Source organism: Gadus chalcogrammus, chromosome 4, assembly GCF_026213295.1.
Source record: "Gadus chalcogrammus isolate NIFS_2021 chromosome 4, NIFS_Gcha_1.0, whole genome shotgun sequence".
In the NCBI taxonomy this organism is placed as follows: Eukaryota; Metazoa; Chordata; class Actinopteri; order Gadiformes; family Gadidae; genus Gadus; species Gadus chalcogrammus.
In genome coordinates this window covers 10,388,520-10,410,106 of record NC_079415.1, presented here as the reverse complement: position 1 = coordinate 10,410,106, position 21,587 = coordinate 10,388,520, and the positions used below count along the sequence as shown (strand labels likewise).

The 21,587-nt window shown below is 43.3% G+C and overlaps 3 protein-coding genes across 4 annotated transcripts in view; 2 read left to right on the top strand and 1 right to left on the bottom strand.

Moving 5' to 3' along the window:
- The first annotated feature begins 2,352 nt into the window (after window positions 1-2,352).
- Window positions 2,353-8,184, top strand: bspry (B-box and SPRY domain containing). Its single transcript, XM_056588551.1, has 6 exons — window positions 2,353-2,916; window positions 3,249-3,347; window positions 5,009-5,239; window positions 5,435-5,460; window positions 5,604-5,728; window positions 6,444-8,184. Exons 1-6 carry the CDS (start codon window positions 2,533-2,535, stop codon window positions 6,977-6,979), a joined length of 1,401 nt encoding a protein of 466 aa, XP_056444526.1. The 5' UTR covers window positions 2,353-2,532; the 3' UTR covers window positions 6,980-8,184.
- On the bottom strand, window positions 7,878-12,761 carry coq4 (coenzyme Q4 homolog (S. cerevisiae)). Of its 2 annotated transcripts, none has more exons than XM_056588561.1 (7): window positions 12,365-12,761; window positions 11,609-11,761; window positions 11,196-11,292; window positions 10,996-11,098; window positions 10,683-10,812; window positions 10,388-10,481; window positions 7,878-9,447 (listed from the first exon to the last, which is right to left on the bottom strand). In XM_056588561.1, the coding sequence occupies exons 1-7, from the start codon at window positions 12,507-12,509 to the stop codon at window positions 9,276-9,278; spliced, it is 894 nt and encodes a 297-aa protein (XP_056444536.1). In that variant the 5' UTR covers window positions 12,510-12,761; the 3' UTR covers window positions 7,878-9,275. The 2 variants fall into 2 exon arrangements, with proteins under 2 accessions (XP_056444536.1, XP_056444537.1); XM_056588562.1 differs by lacking the exon at window positions 12,365-12,761 and adding an exon at window positions 12,111-12,308 and having other exon boundaries at window positions 7,883-9,447.
- traf2b (Tnf receptor-associated factor 2b) overlaps window positions 12,294-21,587 on the top strand; it is a 21,430-nt gene continuing 12,136 nt past the window's right edge. The window contains exons 1-6 of the mRNA XM_056588547.1: window positions 12,294-12,787; window positions 15,501-15,720; window positions 17,794-17,872; window positions 18,476-18,574; window positions 20,545-20,706; window positions 20,800-20,874. Coding sequence (XP_056444522.1) covers window positions 15,530-15,720; window positions 17,794-17,872; window positions 18,476-18,574; window positions 20,545-20,706; window positions 20,800-20,874 — 606 coding nt within the window. The 5' untranslated portion in view covers window positions 12,294-12,787; window positions 15,501-15,529. The remainder of the gene's footprint in view (window positions 12,788-15,500; window positions 15,721-17,793; window positions 17,873-18,475; window positions 18,575-20,544; window positions 20,707-20,799; window positions 20,875-21,587) is intronic.

Sequence of the window (21,587 nt, the reverse complement as noted above, 5' to 3'; positions counted from 1 at the left end):
TTAATGATTTATTATGATAAAAGGCAGAGGGGGGAGGACCGCAGAGAAAGGGACAATGAGTTCCACACTGAACCTTAAAGGAAGCACGACCTTTGCTCGGGTGCATCATGAAGGACCTCATCATTATTTATCTGTCCAGCAGATGACAGCACCTGCACACTTCTGCAGTAGAAAGGCCAGGGCTAAAATCCTGCTTGTAACTAGAATATACTCCATTCGTCACCAGGAGCGTGTATTTTATTATTTAGTAGAAGCACAATATTTCTACATCCCCAGCATGTGTTGAGTTTTGGAAACATTTACTACTTTGTTGTAAGCCATGTCGATCAAGTTGGCATCTTCTCATTCATTTATGAAGGCTATTTACGGCATCACATCAGATACAGCCAACGTTTTGACTATCTAAATCTTAATTTCCATCATAACTCAATAGCAAATGCAAAATTGATCACAAAAGAAACGTAGGAGCCTATGGTAGTAACGTAGAATGTAGAACAGCCTAACGATGTCGCCAAGTTGTAATTCGGTAACAAGGAACATTACAAGGTACAACAGAGCTGTAGGCCTATTGTCCACTAGGTTGCGATTTGTTAACAAGTGGTTGTCTAAATCACAACACACAATGTTGACATACTCTTTGCGACATATGCTTTGCTGACAAATCCACTTTTAATCCATTTGCAGCTCAATATTTGCTAATGAGTGAAGAAATCCTTGCGCAAGCATACGAGGCGGGTTGGAGAGCTGATGTCCAGATTAAGAATTGCAATGTAATTGCAGCAAGGGTATAGTTAGTAGAAGGTCTTGCAGCACGAGTGTCTCAACTTGTCCTCTCCTTTTCTTTCCAGATAGAATAGATACGCCACCCGTGTCCTTGATAAATCACTCCAACAGGCATGTGTTTAGGATTGGCCTTCCATGACTATACTGTTTCATTGCAATTGAGACTAATCACACAGAATTTGATGGTAAAACCTTTTAATTTATATTATTTTAGACAAAGAACCACTGTCTCTTTACCTGAAACTAAGCATTTAACAAAGGGGGCTACTGTGTTCATCTAAATGGTTCATCCCAAAGGTCAAAAGAAGGGCAGGATTATCTTCAGACCTTTAAGGTCTCACTCTGCAGTTTCCCTCTGGAGAACAGTTGGGGATAGAGACTCACTTTAAAGACTCTTAGGAATCTATTGGTAACTACCTGAGAGGGCAAAGGTTACTTGTGGGGATTCCTCAAGGGTCCATTTGTGGGTCCCTCCTCATGAAACGTAAAGGGGCTAATATAAACCAGGTGAGAATGGTCTAAATTATTCAGGTTCAATTGCATAAAGCAAATGAATGACTGGATTTGCCAACATTTCCAGAAGTGAAATAAACTAAAAATAATGGTTTCTGGTGCACAGGAGGAAAGATTAATCTAAAAGCCAAGTCAAACATATTGGTGTCGCTATGTACCTAAACTTTAACCTCTTAAATACCAACCCCTATTTTGAGAATTTCTGAAGGACACATCTAAACATATCAGCTTACAACGCTGCACCTGGGCAGAAATGTGATGATTTAAGTAGATATTCAGATAAATCCATATTTTTGCAACTTTTTTATTTATAGATTAAAAAAAACAAAAAAAAACATGACAACTAAATCTAATTATAGTGGTGGCTAAGAATTCATGGCCTTTGGGTTTTGAAGGGTGCTATGTAAATAAATGTGCTTTGCCTTGACGGAATTGCTGGCGATAAGCAACACCAGGCTGGATAGAAGGGCGGTTGCCCTTGCAGTGATAACATCAGTGGAGCTGCCTGTTTAGAAGTTAGAGCGCACCCTGAGGTAAATTACTTTAGACCTAGAAAAATATACAGATTTAAGACGGCTGTAAGCAATTCTAAATCAAGAAAATTCCATTATAACCTTAAAGTTGAACACAGTAACACACATAAATATTTTTGGAAGTATTATTAAACTAGCATAGGAAAGTGTATGCAAAGTTAATGAAGAGGTTGGTGGTCTCAGCTGTTCCGCTATCTATCTATCTATCTATCTATCTATCTATCTATCTATCTATCTATCTATCTATCTATCTATCTATCTATCTATCTATCTATTCAACATCCATCTATGTGTATCTGTTTGGCTGACTGATCCGTTCAGATTAGGGGCAAAAGATTTAAAGAAAGAAAATCCCTTATCAATTAAATGACTAAAAGCTTGGCATCAATTATTGTATCATCCTTTCGATAAAATGATTAATAGATTAGCTCAAAAAAGATTTCAAACTGGGAAGAAACGTATTTCAAGTCCCACACTGGTATCAAAGACACCGGTAGGGCCATTTCCATAGTTATCATACTTTCGTTTGTCACAGGCTGATAAACGGGCTTTTCCAGATTGACCTCTGGAGTGGCGCTTACTTCCGTGTCCATGGCTAACGTTAGCATACCTGTTACACCTGTGTTATAGGAGCCCGGGCGCGGACCGGTTTCCCCACACACCTGCTCCCTAGTCTGAACCTAGACTACTTCACATTTGTGCCATGGGCACAAAACCAGAAACCAACTCCATCGCTAGTGTATCCGCTGACATGGACAGCAGAGAACACGGTTCGAAGATGGATCTAAGAAATATGGAGTTTGAACCACAACTTTTTTCCCCATCTTCTTTCAACAATAACCTACCACCGAGGGGATCACCGACGAAAGACGAGCCTCCTTTCGTCCGTGCCACATCGGCGTCCACCACCTCCGATACGGAGTCGGGGATATTCTCGGTCGAGTCTGAATTATGCGTGGAGCATGAATCAGAGCTGGACTGGTTTTGTATTTCGGAGCAGAAACTGATATGCTCCCACTGCGCCATCGTGGGTTCCTGCCACGGACACTCGGTCACACAGCTGACCACCAGAGTCACAGCCATCCGGGTAAGAGCGCTCAGTGAAATACCCAATAAGAGCCTACCATTCTTACTGTTATCAGATGTGACACACTCAGTGTCACATTTTAGAGCAAGGTTATGTATTAATGTGAAAACTAGAATTAAGAGAGGCACTGAACATTTAATTTTACTCTAGGTTGATTTCATGAAATTATACAGCCGGGCAAAACCATTTCAACTAAAGGGTGTGACTGTGCGCTGACGGGGATGTAGTTTCAGTTTTGCCCCTTTGTGACAGGATGACAGGAGCCTTCAGTGACGCTCAGTGAGTGAAGCAATGCATTACAGTACAGTATGTGCCCGTCTCCCCCTTAACAGAACCAGCTGGTCGACGTGTGTGAGAAAATCCAGCTGCAGGCGCAGCGGATTGAGCGCTTTGTCAACCATACTTTAGCAGCCAAAGAACGAGCTCTGCAGGTAAGAAGTCCTGGTGCTCCTGATGACTCATTCATGATAATCAAGTCATGCTTGTTCCTGTGAAAAGAAAACATAGTAATACCTACAACGACTTAACAGAGATGCTGGTTTCTGGTCAGGGTGGGTCTATATTCAAAACCTCATCATTGTATAGTTATGATGACTACTGTCACTAGGTATTTATCCTCAGGGATTAATAAAATGCATCTTACCTCAGGACCTGAGGGATGACAAACTCACAGTATTTCTATTAATAACTTGACTAATACCCGCATTAGAAAACGTTCAGACTGCATACGACCAAAGTTGAAAGTATACAGAGATTTGTCACAATCCAGGCTGAAGCACAAGACAGGTGTACACCTAGACAAGGACATTGTTAATATGCATCCATGCACCCTATGGCAAGAATGAAGAGATTGTTATGATGCATCCATGCACCATGTAGCGAGAATCAACACATTGTTAGTACGCATCCATGCACCGTATAGCATGAATGGAGACATTGTAATTATCCATCCACCCATGCACTATATGGAGGAGGGTCTCTCTGGTGGACAGGGAAGGTAAACACATGTGATCGGAAGAAGAGAAAGAGGGAAACACTGGCAGGTTATGCACTATAATAATAATTGGCAGTATAGTTGAGGCACAGAGTCAACCATGACATGACCCTGAAGAGTCGGTGAGACACAAACTGAAATAAGTTCATTTAAATAAAGAAAACAGCTCAACTGTTGGAACTCCTGTTCTAGGAACTGATGGGTGCAATGGGAATGCAATGGGAGAATAAGCTATAAAGTGCCACTCAAGCTCCAAGAATGCTCCCATCATCCCCCTGAGACCTGACAGAGTAGATCTACACTACAGAGAGTGTGTCTCATTCATTTGTGACAAATTTGTGACAATTCATTTGTGTAGTATTCCATCCATCTATCCGTCGGCCTGCCTGTCTATCTGTCTCTCTGTCTTCCTGTCTGTCTGTCCGTCTTCGTCTCTGTCTGTCTGTCTGCCTGCCTGTCTGTGTCTGCCTGCCTGTCTCCCTGCCTGCCTGTTTGTCTGTCCATCTGCGTCTCTGCCTACCTTACTGTCCGTCTGTGTCTCTGTCTGTCTGTCTGTCTGTCTGTCTGTCTGTCTGTCTGTCTGTCTGTCTGTCTGTCTGTCTGTCTGTCTGTCTGTCTGTCTGTCTGTCTGTCTTTCTGCCTGTCTGTCTGTCTGTCTGTCTGTTTGTCTCTGTCAATCGCTATCTTCTATCTGTTGTCATTTGTCGTCTGTCGCCTGCCTCTGTTCATTTGACTATTGTTGTTTTTATATTTGCACAAAAGGTGAAGCTGATTACTTCCACCGCAGCTTATCACTAACCTACACAAGGCTCCCGCACATCGCCCTTTACAGCGCAATACAATGTTCCAATGTTGTGATAAAGCTGTTTGAAGACATTTTTCATTTTTCATTTTGATGTCACGTCAAAACAAAAGTCCCCTAACGCACTAGAACTAGATTTCGAAAATGTTTTCTTGAAATCGACACTGCATCCAAAACCAAATTCAACTTAATCACACTGTTGGAAAAGTCCCTAGCATTCACTAGCATCGTCTCCAACTGGCTCTCATCCCTCCCTCCTTCTCCTCCCTCCCTCCCTCTCCCCCCCCCCCCCCCAGACGGAGGCCAGCAGAGCCCGGGAGCACATCCTGGCCCAGGGGAGCCGGGTACGGGAGGCCCTGGAGGAGGAGGAGCAGCGGCTCCTGGAGGCGGTGCAGCGGGAGGAGGAGCGGGTGGAGGAGGGCCTCCTCACCCAGCGCTCCCACTGGAGCCGGGCGCTCAGCGGCCTAGGGCAGACGCGCTCGCGCCTGGTGCACGTCCTCACGCACACGGCCGACGCCCAGCTAGCGGTGGGGAACTCACTCTTGTTGTTCTTGTCTCTTTTTTGGTCCATAAAACCCAACGCAAGTCACGCACAGGCCTCGGTTAATGGTTAACACTTGTTTGTTACCGAGCAGTGTAGGAGTGGCACATATAGCTTTATGGTCACGAGAGACGACGTCGTTGACTACGTTAATGATCCCCTGTTTCCTTTTGCCTTCCAGACTGCCGGCCAGGAAATAACCGAAAGGTGATTAGATGAGATGCTTCTTTTAAATAACATATTACATTTTTAGTTTTTTGAAGCATTGGGGTTTCCTCAACACATGAGGAAATCCCATGACCCTGATTGATGTGTGATTGATGTCCTGTGCGTGTGTGTGTGTCTAACAGAGTGGAGGAGGCTGAGGGAGTCGGGCACCCCTGTGACACAGACAAGCTGAACCTGAGCACGGCCTGCAGCGACAGCAAGCTGCTGAGGGGCCTGTGGGCCGGGGCCGTACTGCTGGGCCCCGCTGGTAAGGGCCCCCTTTGAAACCTCCTTGAAAAACAATAATAAAGCTTTTCATCTCTCTATCTGTCTCTCGGTCTCTATCTCTTGCTTCTATACCGTAGCACCTAAAAGCAAGTTTCATGCTCTTTTTGGGGGTTTATCTTTATCGTTGCACTTACTGTAAGTCATTTTGGACAACAGTGTCTGCTAAATCAATGTTATGTCATGTGTTGTACTCACACCATATGGAATCATGGGAGTTGTAGTTCAGTCATCAGGAAAATGTAAAACCAGATGACGCTTAACATTTAAACCCCATGATTCCATCTGTATCAAAACATTACCGTTTGGGCGGGGCAGGATAATCATACTCATAGTGGCTTAAGGGGGTTTGGGTCCTGGCCAAATGGTTCTAGGCTCAATCCCTGTCTACCTGTGGGAATGCTTGATGTCAAATCGCTTTACTGCTCCTTAATGTAATGTGAGTTCGCTGTAAGTAAATTAGAAAAGTTAGAAAAACAAACAAATGTAAAAGTAGAAAGAAAAACAAAGGGTGCATATTTATAGATCCTATCAGAGGAAAACTATCTTGATACCATCTTAATTGGACCATCATTAACATTTCATCCATTCTGAAAACGGAGTGCCTCTGATGGCCTCCATAAAGGGGGTTAGGGTTAGGGTGCATCGTGAGACAACCCTTCTCATCAAACCCCTCCTCTCCTCCCCGCCCTCCTCAGCGTACGGCCCGGCCGACCTGCAGTTCGACCCGCGCACCGTCAGCCCCCTGCTGACCCTCTCGGAGGACGGGCGCACCGTCACCTTCTCCAAGAAGCAACCCCGCGATTCCCCCGCCTACGACCCCGCCCGCTTCGACCACTGGCCCAACGTGCTGGGCGCGGCCGCCATGGCAACGGGCACCCACAGCTGGGTGACGGAGGTGGGCCAGAGCGGCGCCTACAAGGTGGGCGTGTGCTACCAGAGCATGGAGCGCAAGGGCCCCGGGAACGGGCCGCGGCTGGGCTACAACGACTGCTCCTGGGTGCTGTCGCACTACGACAGCGACTACTCCTTCTGCCACGCCGGGAAGAACCAGGCGCTGCGGGTGGTGCGGCGGCCGCAGAGGGTGGGGGTGCTGCTGGACTGGCCCAGCCACACGCTGCTGTTCTACGAGCCCGACTCGGGCACCGTGTTGCACTCGCTCACGCACCCGTTCAGCGCGCCGCTGCTGGTCGCGTGCGCCGTGGCGGACCGAAGCGCTACCTTGCTGGAGTGACGTCCAACTGCGGCCACTTGGGTTTTTTTATTATTTTTTTAAATAATATCTTGGGCTAGTCTTAGGATTTTCATGAATGGACTGATTGGTGCCGCTGCTCCGAAATTAATGTTGCATCATTGTCAGCGGCTGTCAATGAGCGGACAGGTTTAGTTTTGTATTTTATTTTGTATTTAGATCTATTTTATTGATTATCTGTATTAGTCTGTAGATCAAATTATGAAGTCTTGGCATAAAATGTAATGTGGACTTACTGACAATGTGCTTACCTACTGTTTATTGATGTTCAATATTAATGCTGGTTCGTTGATCTGTTCACATTGTAAAAGATTTTTAAGAAAGGGAAGTAACTACAGCTCCATTATATCATTTAAACTGTCATGCATTACACAGTAAATCATTTTGTATGTTTACTGCAATGATATGGGCGTGGCTAGTTCTGGCGGTACACTCTAGTCATGCGCCACCTGACAGCAACACGGTCCAATCAAACGCACGTACACTGATTGGTCAATTAAAGACCTTCAGTCTCACGCACGCACCCTCTGCCAAGTGTGCCGAGCTGGATTTCCCCAAACCCGGCCTCCCCCTGCTTTGGTTATGCTCTGTATTGTATGTAACCTACATAAACGGTTGAGTTATGATATACCCCATGGGGTATTGTATCGTGAGTTTGCCCCAATTCTTACCCTAAAGGGTGGGACCATACCGCCAAACTGAAGTGTATTAATATTTCATGGAATAAATTATTAAATCTGACATTGATTTCTAACAGAAATAAGCGCGTATGTGCAACTATATATTCTATATATATATATATATATATATATATATAACTATATATATTCTGATTATCATGATGTAATTGTGCTACTTGAATCCCACTACCCATGTTTTATGAAGACATTTGCATTAGAAACATAACCATCATGTTCCTAAATTTGGGTTGATTTAACCTTGGGGCAAAGACTTTAAATGAAATGTGCCGGTTTGGTTTGGGGTTTGGAATAAAATCTGACCAACCATTAAATTATATATAGTCTTTATTTCTTACACCTTGGTCCAGAAAGCCTCACAATAAAACCTTTGTAGTGTTAGATGTTAGGGCGTTTTGAGACATTACGGCTGTATTATGAGCAGCCGATTAAACTGTTTTTACCTACAAGTATCAGTGTCCTACCAGTCTGGCTGAGCGGAAATGGACAGCGTCTATAGCGCTAGCGTCGAATTCCACCTTTACTCGTCTCCTCCCCTTCCTGTTGCTGGCTTTCCCGTATTGTGCTCCCCTTCGACACCGCTGCTGCTTCCCGGGGTTTGCCCCGCCCTAGACGATTGTGATAGGTTTAAAGAAATAAAAACAGGCCACCCCAGTTTCCCCCCGGATAGACGTCTTTAAATAGAGTGGTTCCAAACCATTCTACTTGCTGTAGTTTGGTTTGGCTTTGCGAGACAAGTGTCCTACAAATGGAAAGCACCCCTCTTGCAGTGGCTGTAGAATTCCGAAAGGTGGCAGCATTGTCAAATTAGGATTTAAACCACTTTAACAATTGACTGAACACATTAGCAATACAATACGTTATAAATTTTTTCAGTTTGGTTGAGTAGTCGATCGATTTGAACCAAGAGTCAAATTGGGGTGTCAAAGTTTCGATGTTTTATATTCAAACAAGCTGTTTAAATTCCACGACGACATGAAAATGAACAATATTGTCTGTTATGACATTTAGCCATTAAGTTAACCATGCAAATTCATGACTTGTCAATCATTAACATAAATTTAATGAATAATCACTTCAAATATTTGCAGATTAATAATTCACATTTATGAGAGACTTTGTTGTAGCGATGCACCCAGCTTCCAAGGGTGAAAAAATAAGAAAAATTAACAAAAGTAAATAATCAAAAGCTTAACATTTGAATGCATAACTTCAATGCACAGCTTTAAATAGTTCTGGCCATGAGTAGAGCTCTATAAATAACAAGCTGAAACAGAACATTTTCATGCATGTGACCAATAAAACCCTTGAATCTTAAAAACAAATTTTTTTCAAATTTCACTATGCTCTGTTAAATTCTCCGAATTGTCCTTCACCTTTCATAAAGGACGACTGACTGACAAAAATACCCTTCTGTAACGGAGCACACAGCTCGAGTTTCGTCCGAAGTTTCAACTGAAGAGCCCTTCACGTCCATTGTTAGACCCACCAATCATGCTTCGAGCAGAGAGGTTTCTGGTCCGTCTACGCCTGTCTGGAGGGGTCATGTGCCCCCAGGCCTAAGTGGGAAGGGGGGGGGCTCAGGGGGAGGCTCTGCCCAGGAGGGGCGGCGGCTGGATGCCCAGCTCCCCCCTCAGGTCCTCCAGGCTCTGCTCCCAGCGCCGCTCGTAGAAGATGCTGAGCACACAGCGGGCCCCCCGGCCGTTCTGCAGGGCCCAAGGGCCCAGGGAGCTGAACAGGGCCCCCAGGCGACTGAGGGGAAAGAGGAGCACGGGCAGAGGGAGCCATCAACACCCTATACAGCCTGGGTCTCCACTGCGCAATAGGTGGAAAATAACATGGCACGGTGTAGGACTGCCCCGATTCAAGTTTATCTGCCGTTTTGTTTGTGACACTTAGTTTGTTTATTGAATCTGATATGAAGCATCCTTGCATGAAGAAACAGAGTAGAGTATTCTTCTGTGTATTTTGAACAATGATGGATCGCCTTTATGACAGAGCAGTTTGATTGTAGTTTAGTTCCAGGGGAGAATATTTATGTATGTATGTATGTATGTATGTATGTATGTATGTATGTATGTATGTATGTATGTATGTATGTATGTATGTATGTATGTATGTATGTATGTATGTATGTATGTATGTATGTATGTATGTATGTATGTATGTATGTATGTATGTATGTATGCATGCATGCATGCATGCATGCATGCATGCATACATACATACATACATACATACATACATACATACATACATACACACGCACAAGATGACAAGATGCACATGAGATGATCCTGATATGTTGTCACGACATATCAAGTTGATGTCATTTTTGTGGTCATCTCATAGCCATGAGTTAGCTCATAGTTATGTGATAACAACACCTTATTTCATGCAGACATGCTGCATTCCATTCATATTCCTTTCAACAACAACAACACAGAGTATGCTGTTGGCACGAATCGAACCTGGGTCGCAGCGGTCAGGACTAGGCCTTAATGGTACGCGCTCCGGGCGCGTACCATTAAGGCCTAGTCCTGATCGCAGCGACCCAGGTTCGATTCTTACCTGTGGTCCTTTGCTGCGTGTCCTCCCCTCTACCTCCCATACCTTCCCGGCTCTCTCACTCTATCATAAAGCATAGAAATGCAAAAAAAATCGTAAAAAAATAAAATAAAAAATATTGTACCTTGAGCTGAGACGCAGTGGACCTAGTGTGGCTCCAAGGACACACATGGGCAGCCCGGTCTGAGCTGCCTCAAACCACTTCACTGCCACCTCACCTTGGACCACACAAGAGGAAAAACCCCATCAAAAGCTACAAACTAAGGTCAGACCAGACTGAGAATGTGAAGAACAGATACAGTCAAGTCATGTCCAATGTTTATGTAGATCTCTTCATCAAGGCAGCAAGGGTTCGGCTACACAAACAACCCCTCCAGATGCTTCGGATTCTAACGCAGTGTGTCTACAGCCAGACTCACCCAGCATGTTGGTGGGCATGCCCAGTATCGTGTGCAACAGGTCGTGCACCTCTCTGTATCTCTGCATCACATACGCCAGCTCCTCATCGTCAACAAACTTCACATCTGCCCGCGAGTCTGGGGTCACTTTCTGTAAGATAAGCAAAACAATAGGTAAATAAAAAGAATGAATGCAGTCATTTATCAGAAGGACAGGTGAATACTAAAAATGGAATGATATAAATTGTGGTGGGGTGATTTTAGCATTTCATCCTCACGGTTACTCGTCAAATATTTTATAAATATGACGTATCGCTTTAAAACCGTCACTCACATTGTCGTCAAGAAATCGGAGGTACTCTCTTCCAAACGAGCCGTCAGGCAGGGAAGCCATCTTGTTCAGGTCCAGTGTAGACAGACGGATTCTTGGCCTTTCTCTATCTCCAATAAATAACACGAGAGGGAGACTCAAATAAGGACATGCAGGTCAATAATAGCAATACTGATTTAAATGGACGAGGTGAAATGCCTTACGTAAGGATTATGTCCCCTTCTGGATCGTCTCTCATTCGGTTTCTGAGTTGAATCAGAGCCGGGTACCCTGTGGTCTCTCCAAGGACGGCCACCATGTCTGCACGATCAAGACGTTTATTATTTAAATTAATTATAAATCAGTGCCAAAGACAATGATTTAGAATTCCTAATAATTAATAGGAAGTTAAGAGCATTGAAGATTTGATAGAACCCACATAAAATGTTTAAATTGTCACTAATTGCCATTTCAATGACCACATTAAAATACATATTGAATTGGATCCATCCTCATTTTATTAACTAAATGTTCACATTTGCAAAAAAAGGTTGACCTGTCTTTTAATGTATGCAGTGACGAGTCCAGAGGATCGTGAAGCAATACTTGTCAACTAATTGGAGGATAGGTATCTTACCATGCCTGTAAGGATTCTGCAGTGCGGCGACCCCTGAGCCGACAGCCAACAGGGCTTTCTGGAGAACGGTGGTGGGAATATGTCCGGGGTACAGACTGCCATAGTAGCCGTCTGCAGATTCACTGCTAGTGTGCTGTTGACGGACACACAAGGCTAAACGAGAAATGGATGGGTAGAGCCTGGCATTAGTCTCGGTGTATCACAACCACCTGCCTGGTCCGCGTAGCAAAAGGTAAGACAGTAGGGATAGGGTCAAGTGAACTAATTGCAACCATGCTATTGTTCTAGCCCATGACGGTACAGTTAAAGTTGTAAAGTATGTGATCGCTATCGATGTCCCCTTAATGGCATGTGAATTGGCACTCAACACTGTCAAACTATGCTTCACTATTTAGTACAGTGATATATCTCATAAACAGACGGCATGATTAGGCGATGATACACAACGTTCCTATATTTAGCTAAAGCATTTAATAACTACTGAATAATAACCACATAATACCTTTCAAGGACAGCACGGTGTACGGGCTGACCCTTATGAAACGTCCCACAGTGTTTACCCGGAACATTCTCCCCTTGTGTGTTTGTGTGTGTGCTCTGCGCAGGCGCAAATAAACCGGGCAGTCGTTTCCCTGGACCTATAAAGAGCGACGCCAGCCTTTTTGAGGGTGACATAGAGCAGCGTCTGGCGCTATGCTCCGCTCTCTGGTCTCGAACACAATATAAGTGTTTGCATTCACCCCAAAAGAAACCTACGAGCATTGTTTGAGGTCGTGCTTCTTTCTTGCGTGGAGGAAAATATGTTATATCCATGTGGCGAACGCCTACTCTCCCGAGTCCTAGCCATTCTGAAAGAACCCCGGTTACAAATAACCTCGGTTACAAGACCGAGGATCCCCATGATTAAACGACTTAAAATAATACCACCACGTGATAGGTTACACGTTAAAGCAAAACTAAAACAAAGAGCAAGCGTTCGATAAAAGGTTCCCCCGACAATTCCGTTCTTAGTAACGCTCGTTACTCAGCGGAAGTTGATATTCAACTTTTAACCGATCCGCCTACTAAACGTTCCCCGCTGCCAACGTTTGCAGCGTCCATGAGCACCAGTAACGTCCCCAGCACGAGCTGATCTGAATGCACAGCACGGGACGGGACACGGACTGTTTTGTACTGCGGGTGAGTACTTTTTCCTACCTTGTTTACGCGCTGCTGGGGCGGCGGAGAGAAGCCCTCATGAACCAGGCAGTACTGCCATGGCGGTAACATACTGCGAGAGCACCAGAGATCACGAGAAGTACAGTGAGAGGAGTCTGTGGTAAACACACAACACAAGGTTGTAAAAACCTGTTTCTGAAAGCGTTTAAAACGTGTTTCAATGGTTAAGGACTTCGACAAAGCGTAGTTGAGTTCGTTTGGATAGTTTCATACTTGTTTGGTTTTAGACATTGTAAAGCACAGCAATGGTACGGATCATGTGGCAATTAAAGCAGTAAAGTGGACATTACCAGTCCAGGAAGTTGTTCCCTTTAAATAATAAAAACCTCCACGTAATTTTTGTTATTGATCGTAGTAAGAATGAGTTCTAACTTGTTTCAGACATGGTCACACTTTATGATATGGTTAATCTTTTAATTTTCATTAGTAAATGCAGTAATAAGAATTAAAAAACAAAGAACTCAGTTAGTTAACCGTAACCTAATAGTAATAATAATCTAGTATAGTAATCACTTACTAATGCTGTTCGTGTTAACTACGCTAATAAAATGATATTGTAAGCTAAACTACTGACTAACAGTTATGCTAATGTTATATAATAACTTTTACTGCATTAACTAATGAACACACATATACACACATATCACATTTCATATTACTAATGAAAATATAACTGCAGTGTTGAGTATCTCTGGATATTGTGGCTGCACCTGTACCTGTACCTGTAACTGTACCTTTTGTACTTTTACAAACATTGAAACTTTGGAAAGAGGCTATTTTATCAATTTCAACTGATGGTGGTTGATTCTGTAGTCTTGCCCATTTATGAACAAATCAGTCAACAAGTTTTTTCTAAAACACACTAATTGTGTCTATTAAGTGCCCAGGTTTTCACACCCACCAATCTTGTTTGTACACTATTTCAATGGGTCCTCGTCACTAGACAGATTCTTACAAAATGAATTTTGTTCTAAGCATAAGAATGTGAGTGTGTACTCTGTAGTCTATCGGATGCTAATGTGTGTATGTCATCGGCCATCCATCCAAGAGGCCATTCATCATTGCTTCCACTAAGTGTGGGGTGTATGTTCATTGGTCCATAGGTTTCATGCATGGTGGTCCACTGGTTTTGTGTGAGAGGGTGACTAGAATAATTTCCTTTCCATGACATGGTATATAATATGAGAGAATTTGCTAGCTTGTGATTCTGTATGTTTTCCCCCTGGTTCCTCTCGGAAATGTCATCTCTCTAAGGGTTAACATTGTGTGTCATGCCTGTGGTATAGGCTAATTATAAGTTGTACCAAGCTTCATTCAAGTTACAGGCCTTGTATAGTTATTAGTTACAGAATAGCTGTGTTTGTGCAAACGGGTGTAGCCTGACCGGTATCCTGTAGGCATTCTGTTAACACCTGGATCCTTTGGGGATGGCTGATTTCTGTTGGTTGTATGGTTGGTTGTCCCATGACAACAATCTCGCACAATGGCCTGACTCCAACTGCTTTCACCATTTGTAACGTCATTGAATTGGGGATTTATAATACAAACTAGAAGTAGAAACCTCCAAGGGATGGTTTTGCCTTTTTTTTTTTTGTCTTGTGGTATTATTATTTTTTGTGTGTGTGGACAAAACACTGCTTTGTTGAGTATTTGGTCATGGGTGGTTAGGTTTCGTAAATTCCCCCTGCTTGTGTTTTGTTTTTGTCTCTGGTTCTGGCAGAGAGGCTGCATGTAATTGGCAGCGGCAGTAGCGGGCCCCAGGAAGTCATAGTAACATGTGGCTCCCAGGGCGACGGCCCCATAGTGGGGCTTGAGTCCCTTGCAACAGTCAAGTATAGGTGGAATATAAAAGAACAACCTGCTTGATACAATTTGAGTCACACACCCATTGTATTTTTCAAAATGCATGGTATAGTGGGTGGAGATGAGATGACTGTATCTAGGGTTGTGTGGTTCCTATCTAAGGGTAAACTTTGACCTTACCAAACATGCTTGAACTTTGACTACACAAAGCAGGGGTGTGTGTGTGTGTGTGTGTGCAGAGGTGGAAAAAACTCTGTTCGGAAGGGACGGTTGCAAACGTGAGTGCTCCCAATAGAGTAGACCAAGAGATATACACTATAGACACATTACAGCAGCGGCGAACCGCACACTGCTGACGCTTTTAAAAGGGAACCTCTTGTGCAAGCAAGCAATACAGTCCATTGGCAGGCGAGTTGTGGAGACAGCGAAGCCGCGGCCTGAGTGGCACTGGACAGGATGCAGGCTAACGGAGTAGGCAGGACGGAGCCCTGCGGGATAAGAGGCCGTTGTTAAGAGGAGAAGCCGGGATGAATGAACAGAGGAGCTGGCAGGATACTTGGGGGGCGGTGTATGTTCCCATCAGGTCTAACAGCTGTACAGAAGGATGGATACATGGGATTGAGCTCAGCTGCGTTTTTTCCCCGAGGGACTTATGGTGGATCTTTGTTGTAGAGCAGGACGCTTGTGCCGCTGGGACGGCTCGCTGTCGAGTTTAACCTTCTGCTGTTTCGCACCTTTGTCAAAGTTAAACCTGGCGTCTTAATGCTCCCCAGGGTGCTGAAGTTATTATCTTCTACTACAATTGATTTTCAATAAATAAATAGAATTAAGTTTGAACTTGTTTTTCGTGCTCTGTCTGTGTGTCCCCCAGGGCTCAGCCAGTGCGTTTGATGGAGAACAATGGCCCACATCTCGGTAGACTGCTGCAGCCCTTCACCATGCGTCTCTCTGCCGGGCATCCCTCTCAGCGTGCTGTCGGTGCCCATGGAGGACAAGTACAAATGCCAGCAGTGTCGCCAGGTGCTGAGGAAGCCGGTCCAGGCTATGTGCGGACACCGCTTCTGTGTCCACTGCCTCCGCCTGCTCACCAGGTAGACCCCCCAGGGCAGTCTTCGCCCACCTGTGTGCTAAAGCCACCACCTTTTTGTTTTGTTTCTCCTCTTCCTCTCCCACTGCACCTGTTCCTGGGCATGCTCAGACAGACTGACCCCCCCCCCCCCGGCCCCGGGACGGCGGACCTGACTTGGCTTGCCTCATCAGCAGCACATCTTGGTTTATTTGTTTCTCCATTGACCTCAGGGCTGTTCTTTAAGAGATAGACCTGCCGCTGGCGTGTGCTAGTGCTGCTGCTGTCACACCATCACGTGACGCTTGGCGCTTGTTTTAATACGGAGACCGGTGTGTCCCGTTCCTTCGGGGCGCAACGCATCCTTTTTTGTCGGCTTCTCACATTAACCCCTTTTCGCGCAAAAACAAACAAAAAGATCACTGACGTATTAATTGTTTATTAATACATGAATGTATTGTGAATTAATTACTAATACATTGGTGTATTGGTTGATATGTTGGTGTTGTAGGCACGCAGGGGACCCCTTCGTCCAATCGAACGCTTCAATTAGATTAGTCTCCTGCATGGGAATGGAATAGAGCAGATCTAACTTGCCGCAACTATAGTAAGCCCTACTTCAACTAGGGCTGGGCGATCTAGTCAAATCCTCCATCCGGATTGAGGTCATTTGATATCCCGATAACGATATAATTCACCATTTATCATGTTTTCTGGTAAATCAATCAATAAATAGTCTATGTGAAATAATGAAATGGTAAAGCCTATTTTTGTATGCTCCTGTGTGAATTTAATATATTATAAATGAAATCTGTATTTCTCACTTTCTTAACAACTCCCAAGTTATTAAACCCGTTTCAAGTGAAACTAAAGAGATTTTTTTTACTATATATATATATATATATATATATTTTGCCAAGCTTACAATATGAATATGAATTTAAATGTCTAGTCTCGCATCCCGATATCGATTTAACATTGATATATATGTTGTGCAGCCCCTGTGTGCATAAACAATTGGCGAAAATTGTGACTTGTGAGAACCTGGTATTAGATGGTGTTTTTACAGGTGATATACAGCTGATGTAGTTGTATAGTTAAATGGGACCAGAAAGCCCCTAGCTCCATCATTTGAGGGGGCATTTAGGTTCACATAGTAACTGTGTTCTTTTCTTCCACTCAGTCCAGTAACTACCTAAGGGGCAATTCATTATTAGCTTAAATGTCATAAGCTTTCTTATTGGAATATTTTTCTTCTCATGAGAACTTGAATAACCCTGAAAGTCCCAGTCTTGTTGACGAGAAGGGAAATGATCCAAAACAACCAAGTTATGGCAATGTTGAAATGATCTAATTCTTTTGATGACCTCATCTTCTTTTAAATAAACATTATGATAGATTCAAATCGAACAATATCATTTGTAGAATTGTAGTATTACCGTGATATCTTAACTCAAACTGGTTAATTTAGTCTAACTTGATAGATCATCTTTAATGTTCATGTAAACAGAAGAGTGCTCATGATCATCTTAATGATCATCAATATAAGCTTCGAGGTAAAGCAAGATCAATAATAATTTCTCATTCCTTTTTTAAACCAAGATAAAGCACTGATTTACCAAGCAGTACTCAAACACACTGGAATGTGTTCTTGAGAATCAGTATCCGTCATACAGATTATCATACTCATTATTTTGTGGAAAGGGACAATCAGGGTTTGGAATGAAGATCTGAATACATCTTAACCTTCATAAATACAACTTTGTATTGCTATTCCAGTACCCAGCCCTGCCCATTGATTATTTTCTTTAAACCCTATCATTACTTTACCTCAAACTGCCAAACCCATCCACACATTTAACCAATAATAAAGTGTTCATAACACTGGAAACACGTTTTTCTTACAGCATACAGCATCTAAACTGAATATTGGAGTACTGTACTTCAATTATGACTTAACAACTGCATCTATGATAAACGATAAACTGTAATCCATCAAGGATGGACATTGTTGTCATAGTTGGCTGTCATTTCCCAACGAGCGACCCACATGGCATGCTAGTGTGCTGTAAAGTGATAAACCTGTCTTATTTGTTAGCTCTGGCCCCAAGCCTTGTGAAGCCTGTCGCCAGGAGGAGATATACGAGGAGCCTATGTCCATTCTGAACAGCGACCAGGTGAGCAATGACATCTTGACTGCTGTTGTCATGATCTCACACACACACACACACACACACACACACACACACACACACACACACACACACACACACACACACACACACACACACACACACACACACACACACACACACACACACACACACACACACACACACACACACACGGACAGACAGACAGAAAGTTTCTCAAATATATTTATATATTGTCAATTCTAATAGACATGTTCTGTCATGACAACTACTTTCTTGCCTAAATATATCCACCTAATCTCAGTCTGTGTGGAGTTGCCAGCATGTGAAACTGCTTGGTATTTAAACCATGACAACCGAGATAATCTATTTTTATAAGAAAAAAATGCAAACAGGAAGTGGATGCTGTGAGGGACTTTTTGTTCATCCACTTGAAGGAAATTGAATCAACAATTAAGGGGGAACCCCCCTGACCGCTTCCGCGTAGACTAAAAGTACTCCCCTTTAGTTTCCGTTCAGAAGAACAAAGCGCCCACACGTTGGTAGCAATTACTCGGGGCTAGACTTCTTCCATGCGAGGACTCTTTTGTTGACGCTGATGTGTTCTTGCTCTGATTCATTCGACAGGCTTTCCCAGACAATGCTGCTGGCAGGGAGATCGCCAGCCTGCCAGCCAGGTGTCTCCACCAAGGATGCACTTGGACGGGTTCAGTGAAAGAGTATGAGGTGAGACAGAAAAGATGTATCCCAAAATGGTCCTAAAACGTCTGGCATTAATCTGGTTTCTTTTGGGCTTTAATTGAGTTCAATCAGCCTTATTTGCTCTGTTTGGTAAAAAGCACAAAACAAACATAACTCTCTGTTGACTCTGTCTGTTGACTTTCTTTTATGAAATTGAGGGAGGTTTTGTTTGAAATGGAGATTCCTAGTAGCTATAATGGGAAAAGAACAGAAAATAGAAGTTCACGGTGGATTCAGGAGCTGAGGCTGCAGCCCTGTGGTGAGTTTCTGTTACGGGTGAACTGGCCGTTGTGAAAAGGAAGTGAAACGTAACACAGCAGGCTGGAAAGTCCCTACCACACCAAACCCCCACCAGGCCCACATAGCTCATATGTCAACGACACACAGCGGAAAAGTACCGTGGGGGGGTGAGGGGGGAGAACAGCAGAAGAACATGCAATGTATGTCTAATCAGCTTGATTACTGGTGATGTGGAAGAGGAACTGGTGTTACAGTGCCAATTAAAGTGAAATGGTTATTTGGGTCATTGACTCATAATACTTCATCACTTGGGGAATGTTGTCCATTTCCTAATTTCCTAACAATGATAGCAGGCGGTTATGGCCTGCTATCATTGTGTGTTAAGGGAGCTGCCCGGGTTTCAATGCTATATTCAAGTGGGGATTTCTTACCAGTACCACGAGTTTAGCACAATGCACAATGGGGTGGATTCATGGACGTACAATGCCCCGCAAAAAGTTGATTCGTGAGAATTGTTGATGGTTTCCCTGTGTGGTGTCGCTTTGTTGAAATTTCCAACAGTAAGTAATAGCAAATATAAGGATCGATATTGTCCTATATGTTAACCGCTACTTTACTATCTACGTCTCACTGGAAGTTTAACCAAGGAAGTTAAGAGAAGAGATGAGCTTTATTTATACCAGATGGTACATTTGAGTGTTTTGCACAGACGAGAATTCTACCAGCCGAACACTAATGCCTGATTTAAAACATAAAGAATAAGTTATCTAGTTATTCTGTAGTGGTTGGCACTTTAGAATGACTGCCAGTTTGAAACCTTCGTAAAGAAGTAGTTAATAGTGAGTTCATAGTGAATTCAGCATTTATAAAGTGTTCATACATGAATCCTCATTCAATATGAAGACAATGAGAAAAATACTTTTATAAAGCATTTATAAAGCATAAGCTGAGGATTTACAAACTATTAAACATGTTCATGTTTTTGAAACGCTGTAATTCGTGTTTAGTTCAGGTAAACGGAAAGCATGAGTTACGTCTTGTTTGAGTATTCATGAATGAACAAAGCTTCATAAATAATAACTGTACTCCAAAGTAGTAAATTCACTATTTACTACACCTTCACTAATGCTTCAAAGATTTATTTTAGCATTTTTGTGCTTTATTAGAGAGTGAGTTAGTTAGGAATCCGGTTCACTGCGATCAGGACTGATCCACCGGAGCGCGCCCCAAGGTTTAATTTATTCTAAATTGCTACTTTATGGTGTAGTCTTCAAAAAACCTCAGTCATAAGGAACCGAAAGGAGGAATGTGTAATGTGTATGCACAGGTGCATGCTTGTGTTATCACTATTCAGTGCATGAGCGTGTCGGAGCAGGTGACAGGAGGTTTAAAGTCTGTGTGAGATTAAGGTCACACCTCAACCAAGCTATACCCTTCTACCTCAACTGCGTACAGTTTCTGTATATTCAACGTGCTGTGAGAATCAGTTTTGAGATGATTACTCCGGCCTCTGTAAGAGTCGTTTTAGATCTTAGATCGCTCCTCCCGGGACATTTCTGACCAATCTATGCATCTGTTCCATGAGTGGTTTGGATGAATTTCTTTGGTTGTTGTCCATTTCTTGGTTGGCTCTTTTCTGCTCTGTCTTTTTAATACACTGATGTAAAATAGAAAAGATAAATAAAACCACAATCATTGTATTTTTCTCCTTTCAGGCGCAACACGAAGGCGTCTGTGAATATGAACAGGTCCAGTGCGAGGCCTGCAAGAACTTAATCCTGCGCATACATAGGGAACGGCACGCCGACAGAGAATGTGAAGCGAGAACGTTGAACTGCAAGTACTGCAAAGTGAGCTTCACCTACAACGAAATAAAGGTACGTGAGAACATTTCACTGGGTGTGATCGGACGTAATCGTGTATTGCACTACGGCCACACATGACTGATGCCCTGGCTTGTTCCGTCGCAGGCCCATGATGAGACCTGTGTGAAGTTTCCTCTGCAGTGCAAGGATTGCGGTAAGAAGAAAATCCCCAGAGAAAAGGTTTGTAGGTCGTTATTGAACCCCGTCACTCGGTGTAGAACAGAATTCTCTTTTATTGTCATTTCACATAGTACAACGAAATTGAAATGTCGTCCAGACGGTGTGACTCACAACAACACAATTTGAATATATAAGGTAAAAAATATATGCATAACAAATAATGATAAAATATACGGTTAAATAAGAATAGCAGCTGAGGTCAAAGGTATTGCCCAGTAGTGTAGTCCATTTTTTTTTTTGTAGTTCAAGTGGTACATTCAGGATGTTTTTTAAGGGGCTTGTGAAATGTCAAAGTGAATTTTAATGTCAGACTGACCTTGCAATAAGTTACATAGAGGAGCGAAAGTGCGTTTCCCCATACTTCAAATGTGCTATTAAAGGGGACATATTATGAAAACAACACTTTTCCTGGGATTTGGGGTGTTGTTTTGAGTCGCTGGTGCTCCAACACGCATGATTTTTACAGTGAGATATGCATTTCTGAAAGTACCCTGCATACAGTTACCAAACGAGCGAGTCAGTTTCGGCGCCCTCTCCTACGTAGGAAGGGGGCACAGTTGAATATTATTTCCCACTTCCCCACCCCCCTCCAATCAGAGCATAGCTAAGATTTTGTGGACCTGCGGACAGAGATGTTCGCACATTTCAGAAGCAGGGATATTCCATACAAAAATAGATGTCTAATTTCATCAGTTTGCCGTGTGACTGCCTGG